The sequence below is a fragment of the Anoplopoma fimbria genome, chromosome 21, assembly GCF_027596085.1.
Source record: "Anoplopoma fimbria isolate UVic2021 breed Golden Eagle Sablefish chromosome 21, Afim_UVic_2022, whole genome shotgun sequence".
NCBI lineage: Eukaryota > Metazoa > Chordata > Actinopteri > Perciformes > Anoplopomatidae > Anoplopoma > Anoplopoma fimbria.
This window is the reverse complement of record NC_072469.1, coordinates 19,729,511-19,757,108: the sequence shown is the minus strand read 5'-3', so window position 1 is coordinate 19,757,108 and position 27,598 is coordinate 19,729,511. Positions and strand designations below refer to the sequence as shown.

The following is a 27,598-nucleotide window of genomic DNA, read 5'->3' as shown; positions in this document are numbered from 1 at the left end:
TGCTGTTTATGGTCCTATCTTTCAATAATTGAGCTCTTTACTAAATTGTTCTTTTTATGTCTTTGTTTCATGCAGTGGTTTGTGTGGGGTTGATATTTAGTTTTTCCTTTTTTGTTGCTCCAGGCTGCGTTCTGGGTGGTTGTCTGCAGCTTTGTTCTTGCTCAGGTTCATGCACTACAACGATTATCCAAAGTCAGGCGCTGTGTCCTGCAGGTGACAGTAGCTGCATTATGAAAATGTGAAAATTAAATACTAAAAGCTATTGCTAATTACTAAAGCCATTTTTGCTCCTTCATTACACATTCCACCTCCATGATTTGAACTTTGAAGGCCGATGTTGGCCCTGAGGCCAATTCATTTCTGCACACAGACACACATGTAAATGCTGCAAGCACAACCTGAATTGTCTGTATTGTGGATTTAAAAAAATCTTCTTTTCAAAGGAAGGCAGTTCTATCCTAAAACACCCCATTTTCATTTTATGGCAGATTCAAATTACATTGGCATCATCTCCACTAAAGGCGAGTAAAACTCTTATCTCCCAAATAAAAGAGACGAACGAATCGTTTGTTTGCTTTCCACTATCTCGCAGCTTGTCGTGATGTAAACAGACATCCTGTCAGTTCAGCCATTGTTCTGAGGACGTTGTTTATGAGACTGTGTGTGCTGCCAGATGCTGCATTGTAATTGAAAGGAAACCGTCTGGACTCCCCTTCCTCCTCCTGCTGCTGCTGCTGCTGGCACTTCAGGAAAGCTAGCTCTTAGTGGAACTTTAATGACTCTTTTATTTATACAGTCTTTTGTTAGTTCCCTCTGTTTCTCCACATATTCTCTCTTTATGACACTCTACTTTACTCAACTTAGTTACATTGAATGTGCAATTTTCAAAAGGATTTTCCATCAACTGGCCCCTTTAAACTGTATTGTTCAACTCTACATTCATTGGTCTAATTTTACAATAAGACTGAAGAGTAGACGCACTATTTACTCCTTTGCTTTGAAGTGAGGTCATTTCTTTGCATGACTACAAGATGTCTGCTTGAAAAAAAAACTTAAACATATACACACAGATTAAGTGATTAATGATGTTTGAGAATCTCGCAGAATCACTTCACTTGGATATTATTGGATATATTTTTTATAGATGACACACCCTTTCAGAGTAAGAAAACTTAGAACACTGATTGCAATAACAAAGGTTGATCAGAGTCACATTATAAGTAATTCATGACCTTCAAGCTGAATCTATCTGCCCATGGCTCCAACAAGCAGCTGGATGACAGTGAGACAGCACCCAGGTGGAGGTGTTGAAGGCTCATCTCGAGGGTGCAGAGCAGCATATTGCCTGCCAGGAGGAAAAGGTCGGTGATATCTCTATCAGGCTGGAGACAGTGACCAAAGAGAAGAAGTCTCTGGGGAAACACCACCGAGCTCCAGAAAGAAAGGAGCTTGAGACTGAGGCTGAGTCAGCGGCTGCAGCAACAAAAAGACGCCCATCAGCAGCAACTTGAGGCAGAGAAAAAGTATTGCGCTGAAAAGGTGAATGAATATCAAGATCTGACCCAAGTCTCTAAGGAGAAGCTTCCAGAGAGACAAAAGTTTGCCACTTCCTCGGTTTGAGGAAGAAGAACAAGGAGAGTCCACATTCACCTGAGGCTCCTACACCTCAGTGTCTGGAGGCTTCATGTTCCTCCGTGTATCAGTGTTAGTTTCCCCTGAGTGCTTCAACTTCCTCCCACACTTTAGAGGCGCGAAGCTCAGGTGAATCGGACAAACTAAACTGCATCCAATCAATTGGCTTACAAAGACTCAAATAAAAACAGTTCAAATTAAAAGTTCTGCCTGTGTAGCTGTATTTTGTAGTAGCGATAAAGTTAGGTGTTAAGTGGTTTTATACGCAACACTGAATAATCAATGTTTAAGGACAGAAGGATTGTTGGAGACAAAAACAAGTTTTGTTTGGTCTTTACTGAATCAAATATGTTTTAGAGCCATAGAGCTGCATTGTGGACTCTCTTTAGTGATTTTTAAATCAATAGGTGTATCTTGAATAACTCCCTATAGTTCTCGATATTTACCCATTTTATTTGAGTGTCTGAATTGTGTTCAATAATGCTCCACAAAAAAACTCTTGTGAAACAAAAATAATTTGCTCGTAATAATAACAGAGTACAGAATTCCCGAATGCACACTCACTCAGACGCACGCCCTTGAAGATGCAGTCCACCGCTGTCGTCTGTGTGGTTACCATGGCGATATTGAGCCATTTCCTCTGCCTCAACCCTGAGGAAGAATGGCAAGTGGTGAGGGACAAAGGTCAGACGATGGTCATGGAGAGAAAATACACAAGTTGGATTTGAGAAGGAATGCATTGGACTGGGACACACACACACACACACACACACACACACACACACACACACACACACACACACACACACACACACACACACACACACACACACACACACACACCATCCATCATCTCTGTAATGACAAGGCAGCAGTGCCATTCAGGGCCAATTAAGGACAGAGGCATCACTCTGTTGTGTCACACTAGTCATTGTATCACTGCTGCCTTGTCATATTTGACTCTTGGATGAACAGCAGGTGTAAGTGGAAAGAATGACAAACAAAATAATGATGTGGTGCCCCCCCCCATAAGTGATCACTGTCACCTTAAAAATGCTGTAAAGATGTTGAATCCGGAGTTGTGCCTAAAATATTGCATTGCCATTGTCATTTTATCCTTGTTTAATATAAAAAAATATTGGTAATAGCACCTTTAAGTATATTATCTATATACTTCTATCACTGGTCACATGCATTATTTCTGACACCGCTCCTGGATTAACATATTAACAGGTTACAAATAGAGTGTATACCAATGCCTCATACTAAGCTCAGTCAGCAATGTAACCTCAGCTGTCAGATAATGTGAGGAAAAATTAAGATCTTTTGCTTTGGAATCCATTTGGGTAAAAGTACAAAATAGTGTAAAACAGAAATCCTGTAAGAAGTTGCAAATGCCTCAAAAGTGTTTGATTTTACTTTAGTAAATATACCGAGTTACCTCAGAAAACTGCATCGGACAAACGAAATGAAACAAAAGAGCTAATGAAATGATGTTTAGTACATTTTCCTGCTGAAAGGTGATCTGCATACTGGACTGCTTGCTGCAGTGTGCATCTATATAAGTGACAGAAACACTTTTTTGGACATCTCACAGATGGCCAAGTTGCTGACAGGCTGTTGTGACAGAGGTTGATGTTGCCATGTAAACAGTGAGCTGGAGTCGGTGTGCGATGATCCTCAGGAGCTTTCTTAGTCTGTACATTTGTGTATCAGCTTCATTGTGCGTCTTTCTCAGTGTTGTGTGTGCGTGTTTGTGTGTGTGCGCTGCCCACCGGTCCGTGTGTGATTCTTGTGAAGCGGCTCACTTTCTCTGACAGCAGTCCTTTTGTGTCTACATTGTCCTGAGCTGCTGCAGGTAATTTCCCCACCTATTGTCACCTTCCACTCTCCCAGGAACTATAATTCAGCTCTAACCAAGCGAGAACAGTACAGCTCTGTCGAACGCCGCTCCAGTCGGCGGGAGACAAATCTGGGAGTGAAGGACGGGTGGAGCGTGTAATGGTTTGGGGACTTGTTACACCATGCTGCGACTGGGAGGACTGGGCCTGTGAATGCAGATACACAGGGTGGTATGAAGCTACTGTAAAGCCTGTAGTTAGATGTGTGGAAAAATATATTAGTTATAACGTGTCACTGCGTGTCACTGTTAAGTAATGTGAGGGTTTGTGATTGCTGGCTTACAGGCGCTGCACTAAGACTTTGCAGTGCTTTGACAAACAGCAGTTCATCTTGCAGTAAAGCTGAAATACTATTACATATTTGACAGCTGGCTGTGTTACTGCTGCTGTCAAAGGGGAAAAACAAGAAAATGCATTTTGATGTATTTGTTTTTGTTTGCCCGACTATACTTTCATGTGTTGGGCCCATGTCACCCCATCTGAAATCATTCTATTAAGTTTATTGCTTTTTAATGAAAAAAATATATATTTTACTCGGTATTCGCTTGTGGGAGATACCAAGAATGCATCCAATGGCAACATTGTGGTGTAGAAGAGTGATCGCCGGGTATTCCTGGCAGTGATACAGTCACTGAATTGCACCAACCCCCCCCCCCCCCCCCCCCCCAGTCAACTGGTTCTGTGCATTCAGCCAAAGACTGCAGCTTATCCAACAGGAGTAGCAACAGGACCCGGTTGACTAGATCAATGTTGGAGGTGAGGCGACTGGCCAAGGACAGGCGTCATGGAGTTTGGTTGTGCTTGTGTTTGGTCAGCAGCCGGGGCTGAAACTTTGGAACAAGGCCTGGGTTTGGGATAGGTTTGGTTTGGTTTTGTCTCTGTTTGTGGATGGAAATGAGCTAAAGTAGGGACCAGAGGTTGAAACGGTGCCAGAGTGCTCTTTGTGTTTTGTCTGGCGCAACCATGTTTGAGAGTGGGTATGAGCTGTGGTCAGGGGATGAAATGGAAATGTACCTGGAGTGTGTGCAGTTAGAGGACTTACTTCCCTCATTCCTGTGTTATATTCTACCTTGGTGGTCTGGTGTCTCTCCTGCATGCTCTATCTGACAGTATGTCTTCCTAATAAGCTGCATGTCCATTTACACACTTCATTTTAACAGCTGGACCATGAGCCGGCACACAATAAATGCAAACCACAAGAGAGATGTTTAACAGCAGTTAATGGGCCACTAAGGGAATATGTGGTTTTGAAGGCAGAGATATTGCAACCACTACATCTTCTCTGGGATTTCACAGCTCTTTAAGTAGACCTGTCTCAGAATTATAATCACAAATTTACCAGTATGGGTGACAAGAATGTCCCTTCGCTGTAACTCCGGAGTTTGTAGTTTTTTGAAAAAGATACAAATATAGAACTAACTAACTCACAAGAGACTTGGCCTGAATGAGCTATAAAGAAAACAACATGCTACACAGTGATGCTCATGTGCACTGAGAATATGCCTATGATATGTGTCAGTATGTGATTAGTTTGAAAGGCAAGGGAAGTATCATTTTCTTTTAACTGTCATGTTGTTTCTTTTTCTGTTGGTTTATTTATGCACAATAGGGAAAGGCACCAAGAAGACGTGACAAAACTTTAAAATTGACAAAATGGACTTGGGAATACATTTGACAAGAGAACAAAAAAGGGGTTTGCTTAGTGGCATTGTGTGCAGTGTAACCTACTTTTAATGTGGCAACAGTGTAAAAGAATATGCAGTTACATAATTATGGTGTTATCTGTGACAGCCGTCAGTTTGATGGCCTTTATCCTCAGATTTCATTTGTCGTTCTGTTCCCCCCCTTTTTAGAAAGCAGCGTTCACGAGGGAAGCAACGACAACGATGGCAGCATCTGTGGCAGCGACTCCGCCTTCTACAAACAGAGCGAAGGTGAGAGAAGTGCTGATGAACAGGCACAGTTTTTGTGTCTTATTGATTTTTTTTTAAGCATTTCTCCCCTTTTCCATTTGCTTAAAAGGTTGAGCTGTTATGTTTATTGCTCATTAATTGTTGCCTTAAAATATAAAGACCATTCTGCAAAGGGGATGTGTGTGAGGACACTTAAGTGAATTGAAACACAGAGCAGCGCTTCTTGCTTGATCATTAAACGGCACACACATTCAAATTCACACATACACACACACATAAATCCATAATATGCACATAAAACCACTGACATGCCGCCTCGAACAAATGCACACACACACACACGCAGATAAAATGATAGCCTCCTACACACCACAGACAGCACATTTAGACACGCATGCACATGACACACGCTATTTACTGTGCAAACCCACCACCTCATACACAAATATAAAAATGCCAACGACCACATTAGCCCCCGTCTAACGATGGAGCTTATTACAATTGTTTGCCAGTAATAATGAGTTGTTTATGCAATGAGATATGCAATTTAGATAATGGCAGATCTTGAGAAGCCCACAAACAAACACTGCATGTGAGTGTGTGAGTGTGTGTGTGTGTGTGTGTGGAGGATCTGTGTTTTCAATAAACTGTCCTTTTCAAATGGACAGCTTATACTACATTGCATTGTTTTCTTTTGCATTGCTTTCAGGAATAAATAAATGTTGTTTTTTAGGGAAGCTAGGAATACAATTAGTTTAGAGCAAAAGTTCTCCATCCATTTAACATTGCTCTACTTTAACACTGTCAATCACAATGGCCAAAAAGTATAGAAATTGTTGCCCCAGATCCAGAGATATCATATTTTCTATTCCACATTTTCCCTATTCCTTGTCAAAACCTGCCACCTAAATTTCCCATTATGCAACTTGATCGCCAACAGTCTGATCAGAGATTAAAAAGAGCGGCAGGAATCTGTGTTAGGGGATGAAGAGGTTGTAGCACAGGTGAAATATATCTCAGAAATGATTATGTGTGGCTCATGTGTGTGATATCAGGACACAGTATGGCAGAGACGCTCACAGTCGCCCTGCGTGTTGCTGAGGAGGCTATAGAGGAGGCCATCGCTAAGGCGGAGGAGTTCAGTGACAGCTTGGTGAGACATCCCTCTGTTTCTACACCCTTTCATTCTCTCTCTCTCTCTCTCTCTCTCTCTCTCTGTCTCCCTCCTCTCTTTTCCATTTGCCCCTCTTTTAAATCCCCGCTTTCTCCGTCATGGCCTCTTGCTTCTCTCCTCTCAGTATCAGCGGGATGCAGTCATGGTTATTTGTCGGCACAGACCCTCTGCTGGTAATTCAGTCACTTTGAACCAATATGTGTGTGTGTGTGTGTGTGTGTGTGTGTGTGTGTGTGTGTGTGTGTGTGTGTGTGTGTGTGTGTGTGTGTGTGTGTGTGTGTGTGTGTGTGTGTGTGTGTGTGTGTGTGTGTGTGTGTGTGTGTGTGTGTGTGTGTGTGTGTGTGTGTGTGTGAGTGCAGGAGAAGCAGAATGAGGCTCGGTATCTGCAGGACCACAAAGACGAGCTCATAGAGGAACTTGCCACAACAATTGTACAAAAAGTAGGTTGAGTAAGTTTTTATTTGTCTGTTTATTTTTTTTCCTTATATATGAAAGTGTAGTTAACCTTATTCAAATGTAAATGAACACTACATAATAGAAAATGTAATACATCAACCAATATCCCACCTCTGCCTTCATTTTGACAGTTTGACTGACAGATCAGTAGGCCAATATAATGTTTAATAAAATAATTTGCATTAATATTACATTTTGTTAGAGAGAGGGCACAGGAACACGAGGAATTAAAGTTATTTTCTTCTTTTGACATTGAGATCAGCTTTGGATATGATATCCTAGTTTGAATTAGGATTCAAATGACAACCCCTTTAATTTTAATATCGAGTATTGTAATTTGCTAACACAAAGTAAAGTTTGAAGTTGTGTGATTGCTTCCCAGTTTTAATTAACATTGGTTGGCCATCAAGTCTTTAAAGGTGAAATGAGAAAATAAAACATTTTAGCTCTGCTTTCAGGTTGCTGGTACATAACATCACATGAATATTCAGGATTATTGGTTATAAAGTTTCATTATAGCAGATTGTTCATGCCTCAATGTAGATGTAAAATGCTCTTATTGAGTTGCATTTTCATTTTGAAATTTGCAATTACTCCTATTATTTTTTATTTTAATAAAGCTTGCTTTATTTTTACATAGCTCACAGCTTTCTAACTTATTTGTCTTTCACTTTCTTCTCCCCCCTCTCCTTCTCAGATCATCCAGAGGAGGAAGCGTTCAGAAATGCAAACAGAGTATGACTTTGTCTGGCCTCAGCCTCAGTCCCTGATCCAGTCTAGTGAACTCCCCTCTCCGTCTCAGCCTCAAGCTTCCTCCACAGGACCACAGGACCCCCACAAAACCTCCTACTCTCTCTGGGTCAGTCTCTGCCTCCACTCCAACTCTAAAAAGAACAAAAAAACAAATACCATCCATAACCGTTGAAGTCAAAACACAAGTGCCCCATCGTGTCGGCGGGTACAGACTTGCTGAGTCTGGGCCAGAAGCATTTGTTCTTCCATCGTGCACCATGTGTTTAAAGAACGGTGGTTTGGTGTTCTCACTTCATTTCACAGAACATATGGTATAATCTTCCTCTGTCTGCTTTCTGGAATGTGTTCCCCTGGGTGGACCAGCCGCCGATCTTTGCCAGGTTTAAAAGACACAGGAATGTTGTGTTTGGCAGAAAATCCCTAACTTTTTAGTAGTACCCGGTCACATATATGTGGGGACGATGTGGGCTCGTTACACATTGTATTTAGTCTCTTTCTTTTCCCGACGTCCTCTGTGGATCTTGTAGCTGTTGTATTTAAAAGCCAGCAGTAAGAGGACTGACCCGCATAAAATGTTGCACATTTAATTCTTGTATGAACTCATAATATTTGCAGTATAAATTTGGCAGGCACTTGCAGTGGCTCTCCGAGTTTTATGAAAGAGAGTTTCAATATTTTCCTCGAGATTGATAGAAACTGACCACCAACCGACAAATTGACCCCCATCTCCATGGCTATTAACTGTTTTTCCATTGTTTGAAGTGTCAACAGTGCATTTTCCCTTTTAAGTAGGCAAAAGCAAAGCAGAAATATTGCAATGTGATTTGAACCAAATATGAGCCAATCCTGATTGATACCATAGAGTGAGCCAGAAGAAAATCCAAAGATAGTTTACCTGTTTCACTAAATGTTCCAGGTTTAAGAAAAGAACACACAATATGGTGACACCCAGATTACAGGAACACATAGAGATATATGGCACACACAGTGACACATGCACACAAATCTGCAATGTACGCACACCTGGCGGTGGTTTGTGCTTGTAGTATGCAGGGACTCGTGGAGATTTGTCATCATCCCATGTGAGAGCAAAGCATCAAAGCTGCGCTCCCCTGACATCGCCGTTCTGTTTCCCACTGTTTCACTCAGCGAAGATCAAAGTCCCGCGAAATACGAGGAGATCCCCTCAGCTGCTCGGCCCACCATGGGACGGGCTCTGTTTATCAGCTCTCTGCAAACACACTCACTCACTTTATGCACCCAAATGCACACAAAAATCTGTGCGGCCTGGTTCCAACATTTAGACTTTGGGTCATCTTAATGGTGCACCCCACCCACTGTAAGAGCTGATGTTTTTTTCTCTGATTCTTTTGACTCCTACTTGACAGCTCAGTCTATGCTTGAACATGCATGTACCTGCATTATACCTTTCACTTGATGTTAAATTAGGATCAAGACTAAATGTTAACCAAAAAGATTTTAGTGTCTGTTTTAAACCACCTCTACATAAATTGCTCTCTCATTCTCAGTGGAGCAGCCTCTAAATCTACAATAGTGACATACAAAGTTTAAATACATATCCAAAAACAAGATTTCTGTTTAATCAAAACCTAATCTAACCAGCAAACTGTATCCTAACCATTTTCTTTTTATTATTCTTTTTCTCTCATTATAAGGACATTTAATGATTATATGTTAACACAGACACACACACACACACACACACACACACACACACACACACACACACACACACACACACACACACACACAGACACACACACACACACACACACTACATAAAGAGAGACTTGCAGCGCCTCTGCTGTCTGCCTTGCTATTAAGTTGTTTTCTAGCTCCATCTGCTGATGAGATTGCTGACTCACAGCCACAGTAGAACAGAATTTCTGCCCAGACAGGAAGTAGACTAGCCAGATGGGCCAAGTGCTCTCCTTTATATTATTTAATTACTATATACTGATTTCATACAGAATGTGCAACAGTTTCTGGCCACTGTGCCGTTGCCTCTGTCAAAGCAGTAATAACCTGTCTGAAGCACCTGCTCAGTCTCAAGTAAACAAAGGCCTAAAATTAAGAAGAGGGTGATGTTCGACCTTAAATTTCCAGAGCTGTCGAACATCTTCCTCATTGAGGTTTCTTTGAGAAAGATAATAATATGCCATTACTGTGGGAAGGCGGAGGTGTGAGTCTGTAAGTCTAAATGGTATATATTTCATTCATGACAGCATTTTGTTGATCACAAATCACATCTGCGTGCGTTTTGATGTGTGTTCTTGCAGAGGTCACGATCGGCGTTCTCCCTCACCAGTGACGACTCCCCGGATAAGGGTCCAGAGGAGGAGGCTTCCGGGGCCGGCGGTGGATTGCAGGAGTACGCTTCTCTGAAGAGGGACGGCAAGGCCACGTCCCTACCCAGCTGGAAGAGCGTCGACCGCCTGGACAACTCCAGTAAACATCACACTCACAGACTCTGTTTAGTGTCAGTTAGCGAGTCAGTTTTCCTTTGAGTCCTCCTTTTTCCAGATGCAGATAAAACTGTGTATCCTATTTGATATTCACGGTGCATTGATTAGAGCAGTTCCTGCTAATATCATAGGGGGAAATATTGGTTAAGACGGTACCAGCATGTCTTTTATAAATATATGCAACTTGCTCACTCATCCATAACACTTTTATAGCGAATTTTATTGTAAAGTATTTTAACTCATGCTCAAATAAATAATCATCTGGCACCGTAAGGGGTGTGATGATGACGATGATGATGATGATGATGATGGGAATGTCATTAACTGGCACGAAGATTAAGTCAATTTAATTGCTTTTTTGAGATTATGGAAATAAATAATACAAATTATGATTGGGTTGTATTTACTGTTTCACTACAATTTCTGAAAAAGAAATCATACTAACCTTATTAAGTTTTACTTTAAGGTTTAGTTTTGCTGCACCCAAACACTCACACCTGATGACTTAAAAGGTAAAAAATAAATGTCAGCAGCTGGAAGGAAGGACCTGCGGTACCTCTCCTTCACACACCGGGGGTGAAGCAGCCGGTGGCTGAAGGAGCTGCACAGAGCTGCCAGGGTGTTCTGCATGGGGTGGGAGATGTTGTTCATCAGGGATGACAGCTTGGCCATCATCCTCCTGTCTCCCACCACCTCCACCGTATCCAGTGGACACCCCAGCACACTGCTGGCCTTCCTGACAAGTTTATTCAGTCTCTTCTTGTCAGCTGTCGAAATGCTGCTGCTCCAGCAGACCACTGCATAAAAAATGGCTGATGCCACCACAGAGTCGAAAAAGGTCTTCAGGAGTGCTCCTTGCACTCTAAGTAACTCTAATAGAAGTTGAGGTCAAAATGTACCGGTGGAAGCAGAATTTAGTTTCTCTGAACTTCCCCCTGTCTGTCCATGTTCTCCAGGTGCCTCCTCGGTGCTCCAGAGCCCAGACGGTAACTGGCTCGCTCTGCACAGCTCCCAGCTGTCCCGGCCCAGCCTGCTGACCAAGAGGAAGAGCCTGGTGTTCAGCGTGTTGGAAAAGGAGTCCGGCGTGGTGTCAGCCTACGACGAGATGGGATCCGACTCCGAGGAGAACGACGAGGGCGGATGGGGTGCAGCGCTGCGACAGTTCCGGCGCAAACTGTCCGATGAGACCTACTACACGGACTCCCAGCATGACCCGGAGTGGACGTACACCCAGCACCTCCCCATCACCTCACCGTCCTCTGGACAGTACACCAACACGGAGACTCTCAACTCAGACTCAGAGGCCTCCTCGGTGCCGTCCGTGTGTCCTCGCAAGCCGCCTCACAACCTGCTGAGGAGGAAAGGGCCACCGGACACACACCTGCACCCGCACCACCAGCCACTCTACCACCAACACCTCCACCAGAACATGTCTCCGTACCAGTTCCAGTCAGAGGCCCTGGACGTCAACTTTAACCCCAAGGTGAGAAATTTTGGATTATTCTGCACAACAAATTCTTATGTAAATAATGTGTGTTATATTATTAAGTGCGATGAATTTACTCTGACCATGTGACTAAGTATGGATCTCATTATGTAGCAGGTTGAACATTAAGTAGAAAGTACCAATACTGCAATGTAAAAATATGCCATTACAAGTAAAATCGTGTTTAAATTGTGTTCAAAATCCTACTGAAAACTACAGAAGCAGAATGTACTAAGTTATCCTTTGCTCCTTGGCTCCTTTGACTGAAATATTATAATAAAATTTGATTATTAATAATTAAATCATGTTTTATCTGCTTTATATACAATTAGTTTAGTCCAGTGGTTCTGCTCCACAAATCTGTTAACACTTCTTTGGACTTTTTTATCTGACCTTTGCTCTTTTTCTGAATTGGATAATGTCACCTCTTTGTGCCTTGAATAGCTATTTTTATTTAAATTATTTGAGAATGTTTTTGGGTCGGACTGCTTACAATTCAAACATCTGAAACATCACAAGCCATAGCTCTTTTCAAAGTTTATTTTATGTTTTTTTCTATAATAATATTCTGAAATGTAACCAGCTACTATAGCTGTCAGATAAATGTAGTGGAGTAGAAGGTGCAGTATTTCCCACTGAAACTCAATTAGAAGTATAAAGTAGCACAGGAATACTCCAGTACAAGTACCTTATAACTGCACTTGAGTAAAAAAGTTATTGTCTGCTCACAGGTGACGGGAGACAGCAGCGAGGCTGAGGAGAGGCAGAGTGATCCGGTCAGAAGATCACGGCGACGCAGGAAAAGCAAGAGAGAGACGTCAACAGAGCAGAGCAAACCTGGAGGCCAGAACCACACACAGTCCATCTACCCGTTAGCGCAGGTACGATTTCTCACCTGCAGTTGTAACTAGTGTTAGTAACTGACTTGAGATTCCCACAAGCGAGAAATGTAGTATAAAACATTATTACCTAATTGGGAGGCAGATGTGTTATGTGGTTTAGTTCATGCTCCCTAATCTGGTCAGGAATTGTTGTTTTTTAAGTGATGAGGATTTGATGTATGCTTACAGAGTTTGTATTTATGTCCATTTGTCTACCCACCAAAGGAGGACAGTGGTTTTCTACTCAATGCCATTCTGAAGAGGGGTTTAAGTCAGGAGGAGCCAGCACCGGACCCTATGCCAATGGCCACAGCTGCACCAGACGCCTTCAAACTAGATGCCATGACACCTGAGCCAGAGGACTTGGACACAGTGGCCCCAAATTCACTGGCCCCCAGCCCTCCACAGCTCCACTCTCTGGCTCCGGGGTCCCAGCACTCGCCCAGCAGCCCAGGGCCTGGAGACCCTCTAGAAGATGAGCTACGATCCAGACTCAGCCAGCTGGTCAGCCGTGCCAACAGCAAAGACAGCAGCTCGTCTGAGGAGGAGCTCACAAAGCGGCCCACGGATACAGAAAGCGACGGACCGAGAGAAAAGACAAGGCCAAAAGACACTGAAAGAGAAAAAAATCGGAAGGGAAGTGACAGATTAAGAGACAGGACAAGCAGTAAGGAAATAGAGAAAGCAAGTGAAACAGTGCAACAAGTGAATGGACAAGAGGAGAAAAGAAGTGAGAGACTAATCAAGAGTCCTTCAGTGAGAGAGGGAGGACGAGTTAAGGAGAGGAGGTTAGAGATAGGAGTGGAATGTTTGGAAGAGAGAGTGGACGACCAGGAGCAAAAGAGAGGAGATAAGAGAGCGCCGAACAGACACAGTAAGAGACAACATAAAAGAGATGTGGAGAAAGAGGCGGGACAGAAAGGGGGAGCAAGACGGAGCGGATCCAGCGCAAGTTCACCTGCTATCACACCTTCTTCCCAGGAGGGGGTGCTGTCAGACAACCAGGTAAGGAGAAAAGAAGCAAGAACAGTAGATATGTGTCCACCACTCATCTTTGCTTTTGATGCTGTAGGTGTGCTTTTTGATAAAAAAAAAAATTTCTTTCTCACCCTCTCCAACTCTTCATCCTCCCATTTCCCTCCTTTTATTTATATGACAATCACGTCTGTCCTTCTGTGTCCCTCATCCTGTGTTTTCCCTCTTTCTATGTGCTTCCCTCTTTTTTTGGCTGGTCTGCGTGTTTCTTTGTGGATGTGTGTGTCCGTGTGTGTTTGTTTGTGTGTATGTTTGTGTGTTTGTGCGTCAGGAGAGACAGAATGACTTGGAGCAACAGGAGAGGCTTCAGTTGCTCTCCTCTCTCTTACAGCAGGTGAGATATTGGGCAGAAAGCAAAAGAACTGTGGTGTCTCTTACAGGATGCCATGCTTGAGAACACACAACTCTAATTAAAGTGCAGCTAAAGTAGCAGGTAGCAGGAGAAAATGTCGCAGCTGTCTAGACAAACATAAAAGTAACATTCTAGGTGTTCGGCCCTAAAAATAAAACCGCAAGATCCTCTTTCTAAATCCTGTGGTTTGAAGTGGTTTTCAATAATCATACTGGAAGACATTCATCACAGAAGAGCGGCAAATATACATTTTTCAATAATAAAAGCTTCAAAAGGTCAGACTGCAAAACAGCCACAGGCCCAGTTTGGTTTTGTGTCAGAAGCAACTCTGTGTGGTTGCTATAGTTATCACTTTATTCCTGTACAGGTTTAGCCATAGCTGAAGCAGACAAAGGCAAGTAAAGCACAGTAAATTGCAAAAACAAATAACTACTGAAATGCATCCAATTTAAATGGATGTAAGTAAATTATAAGCTCCTACTAAAACACTTAAAATGTATTACACAGTGTCAAGATACATCCATGTATTGAACAATTAAAAATGACATTATTTAAAAGTCCATTAAAAAGATAAATCTAGCAACTCCCAAAGTCAACTTAAACGGCTAATGTGCAAAATTCTGGTGCTTTGTCATAATTATATGAATAGACAAATTGCATCATGTTACTAACTCCAAGCAAGTTTTGTGACTGTAGTCACAAAAAAGGGACAACATGAACTATAAACTGTACACAAAGATGTTAGCACACTGAATCTGCGTGGTTTAGCTTGAGTGTGCTGTTAATGTAGATTGTTGTTTAGCAATACACTGTACAAAGGAAATAAATTAGCTAAATGCTTTTATGGACTGTGACTTTCCAAAGTTACAGGTTGGATGACGTGTCATTATTTTTCTGTAAGAATTGTTCATTGAAAATCTGCTACAAAACATGTGAAGTATGATGAAGCTTATACAGTATTACCTCAATGCTGTGTGTACATTATTATGAAATTGGGACACAAAAAATTTAAAAATCTGATATTTTTCATCCCTTACGATAAAAGCAGTGTTTCAGTATTTATATCTCACATAGTAAATTCACTCCATACATGAGTTTATGGTCAAATCCCACACAAAGGCAGGTCGATAGGCCTGTAAAATACACACACTTGGACAGGCACTTATGCGCTCACCACCTCTCCCAGTGTTACATCTGAGGCGTGTGGGTCGATGTTGGTCATTAGTCAGGCTCATTATAAGGGCTCCTGTGAGTAATGCTTATCTTTCACAATGTCTATGACACATTTTGTGTGATCTAGCTCCGCCGATTTTCAGAGCTCCCTTTTAAACCGGCCTGGACAGCTCATTTTGATGTGAATAGAGGAAAACATGACGATGCTTTTAAGGCAAAATCAAACGTACACTTAGTAGTTTCTAAACCTGCCCATGATTACAGATATTTCCAAAAGCTACATTTTGTGTTGCAATGTCTGTGTTCGACATGTCAATAATTTTAGGATTGATAACATGTTTAATGTTGTGTTTTGACTGTTAGTGGTTTGGGACTGTGTTTACAATCATTCATGATTCATCACAGATTGAATCATGAATGATTCTTCGGAATCTCGCAGAATCATTTCAGACATTTCAGTATGGACACACCGCTTTGAGAGAGAGCGATAACTTTGAACAGCGACGACAAAAGTTGAGGGGACTAAAAAAGAAACTAAAAGAACTGACCTCTGTTTCTGTGCATGTCACACTTAAATCCACACACAATGAAAGTGTTTGTGCATTTATGCATGTCTCTCTCTCTCTCTCTTTCTCTCCGTCTCTCTCTCTTTCCCCCACTATTTCATGTTTACACACACACATACACACCTACTCACACATAGAGACAGATACACATGGCAGGTGTTGAAATGATAGGACGTTTGAAGGTGATTGTCCCATTTTACCTGAATATGTCATCAGGGTGAACTAGGGTTTCTTGATGTGTTTGAAGGTCCAAAGTTTCCGAAATATTTGACTTGGCAACACATTTTCTTAATAGAAATATTGAGGGAGTCTAGAAAAAGTTGTAAAAGTAACAGTTAAGGTAGTCTTCATAATGTTTCTTGTTAATCCACCAAAAGTTTCCAAATAACCTGACGTCACCCTAGTAGTTGCAAGTTAAGCTCTGAAGTATAACGTGCAACACACCACTTATTTTTTCCTTACTTATATTATATTTCTTTATCTTGATATGGAAACAAACTTTGTTTTTTATATTCGCTTAGTTTATCTTTCAACATTAATATCAGTGTGACTTTGATGTCAGACTGTTTGATGTGGTGATGGACTGGTTCTTTACCGAGGATGAGAAGATCAGACTCTTACGAACCATCCATTTTTCTCCATCGACCGACCCAAGTCAATATCTCCGACCGTCCATCTCTGCTTCTCGAGTCTTTTTAAGATCACTGAATAGTGATTTTTTTTTTGGGGGGGGGAGATAAGAGGTTTGGTGTGCTACCTCTCATCTCTCACCCAATACTGTATCTTGTCCCTGCCTCTCCTGTCGCCACCTAAAACTCTTCCTTTCACACTGCCTGTCTGGCTGAGGGAGGGATCAATACGCCTCCGATCCCACTGATCAAAGCTTCAACCAGTGATTCATTCCTTATTGAATTACATCTGTCTCTCTTCACTGCTCTTTCCTTTTCTTGCTTACTGTTTTCATCTATTCATAAAAATCAGCAGCTTTCGTTAGGCATCCTAACCATTGAATTATTATTCTCTCTATCAGAGGCGGCCTGAATTAGGAAACAAGCTTGGATTTGAATAAACAAGGTGCTCCAATGATGTTTGACTGTACTTTAATTTTTTTTTTTTTGTCTGGGTAAATTATCTTGATATAGTGGGAGATCTTGGCCACTTTTTGGTCACTTTTTCGGAAACACGTGTACCAAATTTTAAACTGAAAGGTCCAAACAGATCATTTTTCATCCACACCTTCATTTAAATTGTCTGGGTCTTGCTTTTTATGGACATACAATCCAGTATATAAGCTTTGATCTGAAATATGATAGCAGATTGAATTCCTGATGCTATCCGTAAGCCGACTGTTTGAAATAGGCTGCATAGTAATAAGAGATATTCTATTCACTGCAACATCTTTTAACTGATCAAAGCCTAAAAAAAAAGAGACAGAATACTCCTCTGGCTTTGTCTTGGAACCTCCTTCGCTTCTTTTTCTCCTCCTCTTCCTTCCTCTATGCTTCATTTCTCACCTCCAGTTCTTTGTTCTGCTACTTCTGATTGCAAGCATGTGCATTTTCACAAAAGAAAAGGTACCAGAGAAACGAGTGACAAAAATGTGTTATGTGTAAACTGCACAATGGTCTTTTACAATTACTGAACCGTGCTGTGCTGATAAAAACACAGACCTTTCAGGTTGAGCCTTTTCATATTCTAATGGTCATTTTTAACATGTGTTTCCCCCTAATGATCTTATAATATCTCAAAAACTGTGACTGAATGAAAGATATTTTCTCTACTTGTCCATCATGTCCTTTTGCTCCCAACATCTCTTAAAAGATTTCTTAATATTTGTGACTTTTAACTAACTAACTGACTAGATTACTGACAGCTGTACTGTGTGTGTGTGTGTGTGTGTGTGTGTGTGTGTGTGTGTGTGTGTGTGTGTGTGTGTGTGTGTGTGTGTGTGTGTGTGTGTGTGTGTGTGTGTGTGTGTGTGTGTGTGTGTGTGTGTGTGTGTGTGTGTGTGTGTGTGTTTTTAAATAAAGCAGAAGTACTCGGCGGCCTCTCTCTGCAGCATCACCACCGAGGTGCTAAAGGTTTTGAACGCTACAGAGGAGCTGATTGGTGAGGCAGGAGGCGAGAGCTACACCCCGTCTGAGTCCATGAGTGCTTCTCCCATCTCCAACAGCTCCGAGACCCGCAAGCTGGACCAGAGGCTGACCAAGATGGAGGAGAATGTAAGGATGTTATTCCCAATAAGAAAAGGTTATGGCGATTCACTCTTATTGGAAACTGAACGTCAGCTGGAAATAAATTTGTTTCGTCTTCCCCTGACAGGTGTACCTGGCTGCTGGTGCAGTGTACGGGCTTGAGGGGGCGCTTGGGGACCTGGAGCAGTGTGCCCGCAGTATTAAGAGTGGCACCACAGACACAGAGCTGGCCTTCCTGGAGGACCAGGTGGCCACCGCAGCGGCTCAGGTTCAGCAGTCTGAACTACAGGTACTGGAGGATTTGTCCCTTTTCTCTGCAGTAGTCTTTATCTTCAGTTGTGTTTGTGATTAACAGACTGCAAAAATGAATAATACTGTAGATTTTCTTTTTTTTTTTTATGTTGTATTAAACTGTGCTTTGAAATAAAGTCTGTGTGTCCTTTTAAGATTTCAAACATCGAGGCTAGGATATCAGCTCTGAAAACAGCTGGGTTGAATGTGACTGTTTGCAACCATTTCTCCAAGTTCAAGCCAAAGGCTAAGGTAACCCACTGCCACTCGAGTACCCCACAACTCTCCCACACAGCCATATGTACTATCTTCATCTGATTTGATATGCTAAAATTTTATAATTAAGTACTGTATGCTAAGTAACATTTGTCTCAGGACGTACCTGTAGTTGGTAGCAACAATGTATGCCTGTCCCACTGAGGTTTTGTGGATGTGAACACAACTTACTGCTACTTAAATAACTAAACCTGATACTGAATAAGAACATATTACTGCAAGTCAGGATGATTGATGAAGTGTATACAAATACTCTTAAATACAGCCTCAAACCCTGGACTCATCACGCCATCAAAGGAGGAAGCTTCCAGCCCCTCCACTGAAAGGTACCAACCAAGTTTTTATATCTGCTTAAGTACACACAAAGAAATCTATGTGAATGCATAAATAATAAAATGTAGAGATGAGAAAAAATCTAGTAAGAACGGTGAATCAAAACCTCTAATGAAATAAGCAAACTAAAGACGGTCTAGCAAAGAGTGACCAATGAAATACATTCAATTGATTTAATTATTTATCATATATATTTATATAATCATATATTTAATTAAATATAAATAGGGTATAGTGCTTGCTTAAAACTTAAATAAAAAAGCATTTGCTCAAGTTGAATTAGCAAGACCTCTGCGTGTCGAATTATTTGCATTGGTGCAAAACTACTTTCATATGAACCAAGAAATTCATTGTCTCCAAACCAAACCAACATATTTTCTTAAGATACATCATATATCTTCAATTACAGTCAAACTACAGTGATGGGTATTATTTTCAGCCATAATAATATTGCACATAACATAGTCAAACATAAAATGCATAAAGGCATATAGAGGAAGCAGTAAAACATGCAAAACCGGTACAAATCTAAAAGATTAAGACAAAGGATAAAAAAATAACAAATTAAAGAGCCATGGCAAAAAACAAAGATGATACAACTAATGAATCAACATTAAGTCAGACTTACATAGAACAAACAAGAGAACTAAGCGAGCCACATGGTTGAATACATTGACTGCTGTCAATGACCCTTCTGTACATCCCTCGACTTATCAGACATTAATAGGTTGAGCAAAAGTAGCATGAAACCGCTAACCTGAGCTGACATATAGAGTAAACTGCACATCATCAATGCAAACTCGTCTATCCACAAACACTGCTTAACAGCCTTCTGCACACATGCTCTGTGTGTGAAACAAAGACAGCTGGAGATGGGGAGTGAGACAGAGACGAGAAGACCTTTAGTTAACAGCACACATTTTGCACTTTGTCCCAAAAGAAGAGATTGGCATCTAAATGGATGTAAAAGTGAATACATCTGCTAGAAAGGGACTAAGTAACTGAAAAGCTCCATTAGATGTAAAGCAGCGAGATGGAAACAGGCACAGTACAAGGGGATTAGGCTGTTTTATCAACCAACAAGAAGTCGGCTCCTTTTCATATCAGTGAATGGCCTTTTTCTGTCTGGGCTGTCTTTATTTGCATTTCTGTCTCTTTTATTTTTCGGCAGCATTCATACAATAGCGCTGATTCAGGGTGGCTTTTTCAGCACAGCTCCTAAGACAGACCGCTGTCTGTCAGGACAATGGGGACAAATCAGTGATCAAGACATGTAATCATATCATTGATTCCAGCTTAGCGTGTCCTTTTTGTCAGTCCATCGTACAGTATGTTCAAAATGTATGGCTGGGAAGACTGCTATTTTGATACAAGTCAGCTGTGCTCATCTGAATCATATGTTTATAATAGTTTCTCTTTTTCTGGACAAACTAAGTTTTTGCTGGAGATATCTTTTTAAAAATCTGATTTGCTAAATGCTGGGTTTTTTTTGCATTTCAGAAAAGTTGGAGCCCGAGCAGCAGGTGAAAGTGTTTCGACCATAGTTACAGTCAGCAGCACAACGAGTCCCTAAGGGCCCCTTCAGAGCCACAGGGACGTGGGCCCGTCTCATCCAGTGCCTTGACCCAGCGTCCGTCTCCAACTCCGGGCCAAGCAGGGGCCAACACCTGCCCTGTGTGACCCACCAAGCACTCAGCCCTCAGACAGGCACCGTACCCCGTCAGTCAAATGCCTCGCAGAAGGGATGACTGTCTCTTTCCTCCTTCCGCTTCATTCTCAATGTTCTCCTCCTTACCACGCACATAATATCAAGCAAGGATGACTCAACAGACTGTGTCTCTGCCTTAAACATCTGCAAACACTCATGACCCAACTGAAAAAGAAGAGCTGTACAGAGAAAATAACTCTCATTTACTTTTTTCTATCTGTTTGCAAGAGTATTGTGATTTACTGTATAATGAAGACGTGGAAAAATCATGTGAAACTTTCTGTGATTCAGTGTCCCCAAAAAGAGGCTGAGCCGTGTTTTATACTGCATCTTCAGTGAAATGTCATGAGGAATCTCATCATAGTGTAAGCCCCCTCAGAGATTTTTGGATGAATCTGCATTTTCACACACACAAACGGCCACCAGATGATAATCCTCATTCGGGGAACGATTGTAACACCTTTTGACATTTTAACCATTTTAAGGATTCATGCAAGTGTTTGGATACACAAGTATCAGGGCAAAATATTTGAGCTAGATGACAATAATAGAACACAAAGCACATTTGAGAATTTTGTCTACAGACACAAAAGTGGCATCAATTTTATCACTTAACTCTCAAGAAGAAAGTGAAAAAGTGTATTTCCCTTAGTCCAACTATTCCTTAAATAAATGCTAATTATAAAGATTAACTGAGGAAGTGCGCTCCCATTTATTTAGAAATGGAAAACAACTGTCCACTAGATATACACAAACACACATATACAACCACACACTACAGCCTTAATGTGGAAGCGCTCACATTGAAATGAGTCAAAATAATGTTGAACGTCAGACAAAGCTTCAGGTTTGGTCTTACAGCCTTCCCTCGTCCAGTATTCTTCAACCCAAAGTCATTTTCTTTGTTTACTTTCAAACATGGTGGCCTTTCATTTGAACAAAAGGTATTCTCATGTTTCCCCTTTGCTGGGTCATGTCTGAACTTTTGTGTTGCATTCAGAAAGTCTTGTAAAGATTTTTACATAATGAAGTCTGACAGGCTATATAACAAATGCCATGAAACCATAATTTTGTTACAAGCAATTTATTTTTGTACCTACTGAACATTTTTATGCAATACCACTGAATTAAGTACTATTGCAAATTAAAGGCTTTATTCTCTCCTCAAAGGAGCCCTCCTCACTCAGTCCTATCAGACTCTCTCATGTTCGATGACTCAAAGTGCTTTCAGTGTATGCCTGCATTTACCATTTGATATTCTGCCAGTAATGACGATGGTAAATGTTACAAAAACATGGGTGACAACAGGCATGTTTTGGAGCGGCTTGTACGATTCATACTGTATTTGTACTCCTTCAACACTAGATTTGAGAATACTGCCTTTCATTTTTGGGTTATATTTATTTAGTCTGTAACCACTTACATTAGTCAGAATCTCAGTTTGCCATGCATACGGTTTTCAAAGTTTGTGCTGTGGCTTTGCAGCTCAAGAGCAGAGTTGGATTTCCTGATGGACTGCTTGAACTAAAAGGTGTGATCTTCTGTATGAATGCTCTGCCCCTTCTATCAGTGACCTTTTCATCCCAGCCTTTCACATCTCGGGTTTTGCACATTGGTCCTGTACTTTTGTCAATCTTGTTCTGCCGGAGGTGTTGATGTATAAAAGCATGTTTCTGGTTTTATCAAAATTGATGTGAAATTTCCCACGAGAAGCACAGCCACAAGGGTCCAATCATCAGTGTCCTGTATTTTTCTAATGTACAAAAAAATATTATCTCATCACAGAATTTTATTAATATATGTATATGTGTGAAAAGATGGATATAGAATAATATGATAATGATGAATCATGATATAGAATAATATGTGTATTGCCCAATCATAGTTGACCAATCTTTCAGTGTTGTGTGCAAGAGACTGTGTATAATCGTCATGACTTGTAGGGCTGGATTTACACAGGAAGTCTTATTTACTATGTAACTGTGTCCCAGATATTCACACAGAGCTAAAAACAGATCTCACTTTTGTTCCTGATTAAATCCAGTGTGAATGACTACAATGAGGTTCACTGTGCACAGCTCCACAGGCGGGCCGTTCACTTTTATGTGCAATCGTTTGTTGCGATCCATATGTTGGGGAAAATACTAACAAGCAAAAAATACAGTTTCTCTATGTGCCACAGTACTCCGAGACAAAAATGTATTACGAAATGAATAAAATTTGCAAACGTAAAGCTTTCCCTTTTGAAAGAAACTGTTTGTTGTGCACCTGCAAATATAGGAAGGCTACAGGCAAAGTGACGAACAGATATAATCACAACATCCTGGTTTATTAATCAATATAGAATGCATTTTTATGTACAGATATCAAGGATCCTATCAACCAAGGCCCCATAACAGACACCAGAGAGAAATACAGGTAAGAGCTAGAGCAAACGAGTTTATAACCTCAATCAAGATAAAAAAATGAAGACACTCTAGAGTTTGTAGATGAAGGGAGGAGGACTTGCTGTCACGGTAACCAATCCCTGTCTTCCCCATCCAGCGCTTTCCCGAGGTTATCCTTGTTTCTGAGGCTGTTGAGCACCAGCCCTAACGTCCTGAGGACAGGCTGCACCCCTCTGCTGCCCAGAGCCTCCACGCTGCTGTGCCTCTTCCCGAAGCGCCCGATGGGTCTCACTCCACGCCCAACGTACCAGAATGGGTCTATCTCTGGACCTGGACACCACACCAAGTACATTAATGGAGCTTATAACATGTACAATATTAACAAAGTTTACTTTTGAGTGACAATGAGTCCATTTTGTGGACCTAAAAAAATTCTTGTTTCAATAGGAAAAAGATTGGCCCATACATTACTACTTTTTCTTTTTTAAATGTTAAGATTATTGTCTTCATACACTGTTGTTTATGTTAACAAAGATGAAGTTCTATATGGAGATATAGTCCAAAACCAAATAAAAAATGGATACATTTACTGCATATTACTATAGCATAAGAAAGGATATAGAAAATAGTATAACAAAACATGCACTCTTAAACCTATGTTCAATGTAAAATAAATCATTTAAAATACATATCTATGTACATATTATACAAATTAATACAGTTAATTTGTGACAAAATAAAACAATTGGTAGATTACATGACAAACTTTTGTTCCACAAATTGGGGATACGGATTTTCCTAATTCTAAGATATCTAAAGTGTTAAACATATCTTCCTTAAAACAAATAGCTAATTGAATGCAATAACTGTGACTCAAACAGTCTTTTGATAGACAGCATTCTTCATTTTTATAAGTAAAATCTATTAGTAAACAGGAGGAAAGAAGAATTATCTATTTTCAAGTATCTTACAACATATCCCTACGGGAACAATAAGTAGAAAAAAGTCACTGAACTCACCACTAAGAGTTAAAAGCAGACCGTGATCATTCTGTATATTCTAAAACATGTCTTACCATTGTTCTGTATGTCTTCCTAAGCCTCATACGTCTCCTCCATGTAATAATAAATACACAAAACTACGTCTTACTTCTGTTGTCGACATTGTGAACAATGTGGAAGTCGTGCTCCACCGTGGTGCTGTGGCCGCTGCTGAAGCTGGAGGAGACGAGGAGGAGGAGCGCCAGAGCTGCGGGCAGCCAGCGGCTCATCAGGACGCAGTGCCGGACATCAACCGCTCCGCACGGCAGCATGCTGGGGAGTCACTCAAGGCACTGGAGAGGACGGATGGACGCCGGTCAGTAAAGTATCACTCACCGTTTAAGGACTCTGAAACAGAAAGACTAGTAAAACAAAGCCAGAAAAAAAACTGATACAATTAGACTTAAAAGTGTCCTAGGGTCATACAGTAATAGAAGGATTAAGTAAGTTAAATCTTATTACCAGGCTAAGCTCATATGATAATATTATAATAATCAAACATTACAAGGATTTAAATACACACTATTGTTACTATTAACTCTAGAGTATCAATATCATAAAAGCCCATTTACCACATTGAACAGGCTGCTGTGGTGTAGCACAGTTAGTGTTAAAATAGTTAACACAAATTCACCTGGAATATCTCTCCTAAAAAAAAAAAAAAAAAAAGCACATAACCTATTGATATCCTCATTCACTTTAACCAGAGTGAATATGTCAGCCTGTAAAAAAAGAAATAAAATAAGAGAATAATGTAAAAACTCACAGAGCAGCTCCTTACCCTTAACTTTGGTAACAGGCTGAGGTCAGTTGGCAGAGGTCTGAAGTCGTTATTGTAGAGCAGGTGTGCTCCAGCTTATATATCCATGCCGCTCATGTTGTTGTTGGATGATGAATCAAGACCGTCAGTCACACACAGTGATCCCAGACTACAGGATGCATCACCACCCCTCCCCCCACTACCACAACCTCCCCTCCCCTCTCCTCCCACTCTTTAAACCCCCTCATCTCTTTGAGAAAGGAGGTTTAGTTAGGGGAGTTTTCCTGATGTCTGTCACGCAGCAGAGCAGTCCATCAGGAAGTCAATAACACACGGACAACTTTAAATTAGTGAACATGGGGAAACCCGCCACCCCAAGTAGGTGTTTCAGACTGTGGTGGGCGTTTTTTGATGAGCCTTTCATCAATCAGCTTGATTACAGCGGGCAAGGCAGAACATAATCAGCTATGGCAAAAAACCTTGGTGTATTCATGTCACCGGAAACTAAACCTTATGGACTTTTTTGGTAAAAAAATCTGATCAAAGATTGTACATTTAAACAGCTCACTGCACCTAACGTCACTCTTTTAAGATATTAAAACAGTGTCTGATACTGAGATGCAAAACTAAAGTTTGTGTGTTGCAGCTGGAAATATTTTAGTATTATATATTTTAGGTCAGTGAGCAAAAAACTCAATCTAAAAAATTATTCAGGAGGGAGTGAGAGCTTTAAATATATAGTATCGGACCTAAAGTATAGGTGCATGTGAATTCATATTACTGTCAAGCACTTGGCATTTGCTGAGAGGTGATAGTGATGAATCACAAGTGAGAGGCCAAGGTGAGGAGAACCAGGTGTAAAGCCACCTCAGGGCCTAAAGCGATGTCCGTAAAGGTCACGATACTGAGTGACCTTTCTGCTCAAAATATGTCCTTAAGATTCATTTCAACTACTATTTTGTGGGGTTATTTTGTAAATTATTGAAAGAATACATGCTTATTTGCAGAACCAAGTCAATGGATTCAGCAGCAGATGTAGAGATAAAATGATTAGTCAATCGATCAATTGGTCAACCAACAGAATCGCATGAGTTTTGATAATCAATTAGTAATTTATATGCCTCATATTTGCTTGTTCCAACTTCTCAAATGTGAAAATGTGATGCTGTTTTATGAAAATAAATTTAAGATTTTTGAGTTTTTTTGACTGGTCATTAGACAAGACAAGCAGTCAAAAGTCATCACAGAGCTTTCTTACATTTAACTGACCAATTGATTATTTGAAGATTTTTTACAAATGAATCTATATTAAAAAGAAATGAGTTGCAGTTCTATTGTAGGTTCGTGTAACTTTTAAACTCAATAGTTACAATGTACCGTACAAAATAACACTAAAATGTGATGTCATTTCCCTTACAATGTGTATTTTAGGTGGGTGAATCATTATGATCCAGTTGAAATAAACTTTTCCCATCTACAAAATACAATCATCTAAAGCTCTATTAAAGAACATCGGGATGATATCACCATCCTGCGTAGCATGTGACGCTTAAGGGTGTATGTGTGTGACCATGTGAGTATATGTGCATGTACGCCCTCGGGCAGCACTTTGGTTCTCCTCCACACATTAGAGCAGCTATAATTTTATAATGGACGAGATCAGGTGATATGATGCAGAAACAAGCCCTTAATGAAGGCGAGCTTATTGCTGCAAAAATGAGAAGAAAACTACCTGCGGATGTGTAACCACCCCACAACATGGAAGAATCCTAAAATAATTAAACTAATCTGATTGATGATAGGGAGCCTTTATTTGAAATCAGTGATTCATTGCTTCTCTTTGATGCCCAGTTACAGGCATGTGTGAAAGGTTTGGTTGTCCTTGTTTTGTGGGTAAAATGTGGTCTTTAGGATGTTACTCATGAATACATTTCGAGATAAATAGAATTTCTACATTGCAACGTAATCTTTTTCATTCTTAGCCTATTTTAATGCATCCTTGAATCATCACTGCTCTAAATTCACAAAATCACCATATTTGGTTTAAAAATACACTGCTTAGGTCAACGTTTTCCACGCACAAGACTTTTTCTTTTCAATCATGATGCCGCCTCTGACATGTGACACAATGACATCACGATCTCATCAGCACCTGATTGAATGGCTTAATCTCGTCTGTGTTATCGCTGTTTCTGTGAATGGAGGCCCAGAGTTTCACCAGTCAAGTCACAGCATGAGGTGTCTGGCACTTTCCCGCTTAATTACACTTTGTGAATGAAATTTTTGAAGGATCCTGCCTATATGAATCTATAAAGAGTTCATAGAAATTATTCTTAAAAAGCTATAAAATTCAACAAGGATATTTCCCTGATATGGTGAGACACGAGGGCTCTGAGGAATGGGGTATTGATTGAGAAAACCCTGCTTGCAAAATGATTAACAGCTTGAACAGGCCAAGCTTTGTGGTCTAAATCATTCCCCTTATGCTCTACAGTATATTTTGTTAATTGCCTCATAATTCGTGACCCACAGAGGGCGTGGGCCGGGACATTCATTGACCAGGTTTGGTCAACCCTCTATCTTAAAATGCTTTCAAATGGTAAGTCAGTGGTCAGCAGAGACATGCCTTTGAAGGTATTTCCTGTTGGTGCAGGATTTTATTCTGAACAATCGGCATTCAGATTGCAGGTTTCCTAGTTACTCAAACGTGAATTCTTTATAATACCAAACACACATCTTAGCGGTGAAAACAGGTGAAAAGACAAAGGGACATAAAGATTTAGTAGGCTAGGAGTAATAG

At 40.7% G+C, this 27,598-nt stretch overlaps 2 protein-coding genes across 4 annotated transcripts in view; one reads left to right on the top strand and one right to left on the bottom strand.

Moving 5' to 3' along the window:
- Positions 1 to 21,178, top strand: part of myripb (myosin VIIA and Rab interacting protein b) — a 102,272-nt gene extending 81,094 nt beyond the window's left edge. The window contains exons 5-18 of one of the 3 annotated variants that reach the window (XM_054622983.1): positions 5,387 to 5,467; positions 6,502 to 6,599; positions 6,980 to 7,060; positions 7,774 to 7,935; positions 10,130 to 10,298; positions 11,272 to 11,798; positions 12,533 to 12,682; positions 12,908 to 13,687; positions 13,989 to 14,051; positions 17,842 to 18,030; positions 18,131 to 18,292; positions 18,451 to 18,546; positions 18,836 to 18,896; positions 20,404 to 21,178. In XM_054622983.1, the coding sequence (XP_054478958.1) occupies positions 5,387 to 5,467; positions 6,502 to 6,599; positions 6,980 to 7,060; positions 7,774 to 7,935; positions 10,130 to 10,298; positions 11,272 to 11,798; positions 12,533 to 12,682; positions 12,908 to 13,687; positions 13,989 to 14,051; positions 17,842 to 18,030; positions 18,131 to 18,292; positions 18,451 to 18,546; positions 18,836 to 18,896; positions 20,404 to 20,447 (2,663 nt within the window). In that variant the 3' untranslated portion in view covers positions 20,448 to 21,178. Of the gene's footprint in view, positions 1 to 5,386; positions 5,468 to 6,501; positions 6,600 to 6,979; positions 7,061 to 7,773; positions 7,936 to 10,129; positions 10,299 to 11,271; positions 11,799 to 12,532; positions 12,683 to 12,907; positions 13,688 to 13,988; positions 14,052 to 17,838; positions 18,031 to 18,130; positions 18,293 to 18,450; positions 18,547 to 18,835; positions 18,897 to 20,403 lie in introns of all 3 variants that reach the window. The other 2 variants (XM_054622986.1, XM_054622985.1) reach the window with 2 other exon arrangements.
- Positions 21,179 to 23,122: 1,944 nt separating this feature from the next.
- On the bottom strand, positions 23,123 to 24,310 carry prlh2 (prolactin releasing hormone 2). The gene is made up of 2 exons (XM_054623417.1): positions 24,148 to 24,310; positions 23,123 to 23,328 (listed from the first exon to the last, which is right to left on the bottom strand). The coding sequence occupies exons 1-2, from the start codon at positions 24,308 to 24,310 to the stop codon at positions 23,123 to 23,125; spliced, it is 369 nt and encodes a 122-aa protein (XP_054479392.1).
- Between the last annotated feature and the right edge of the window lie 3,288 nt (positions 24,311 to 27,598).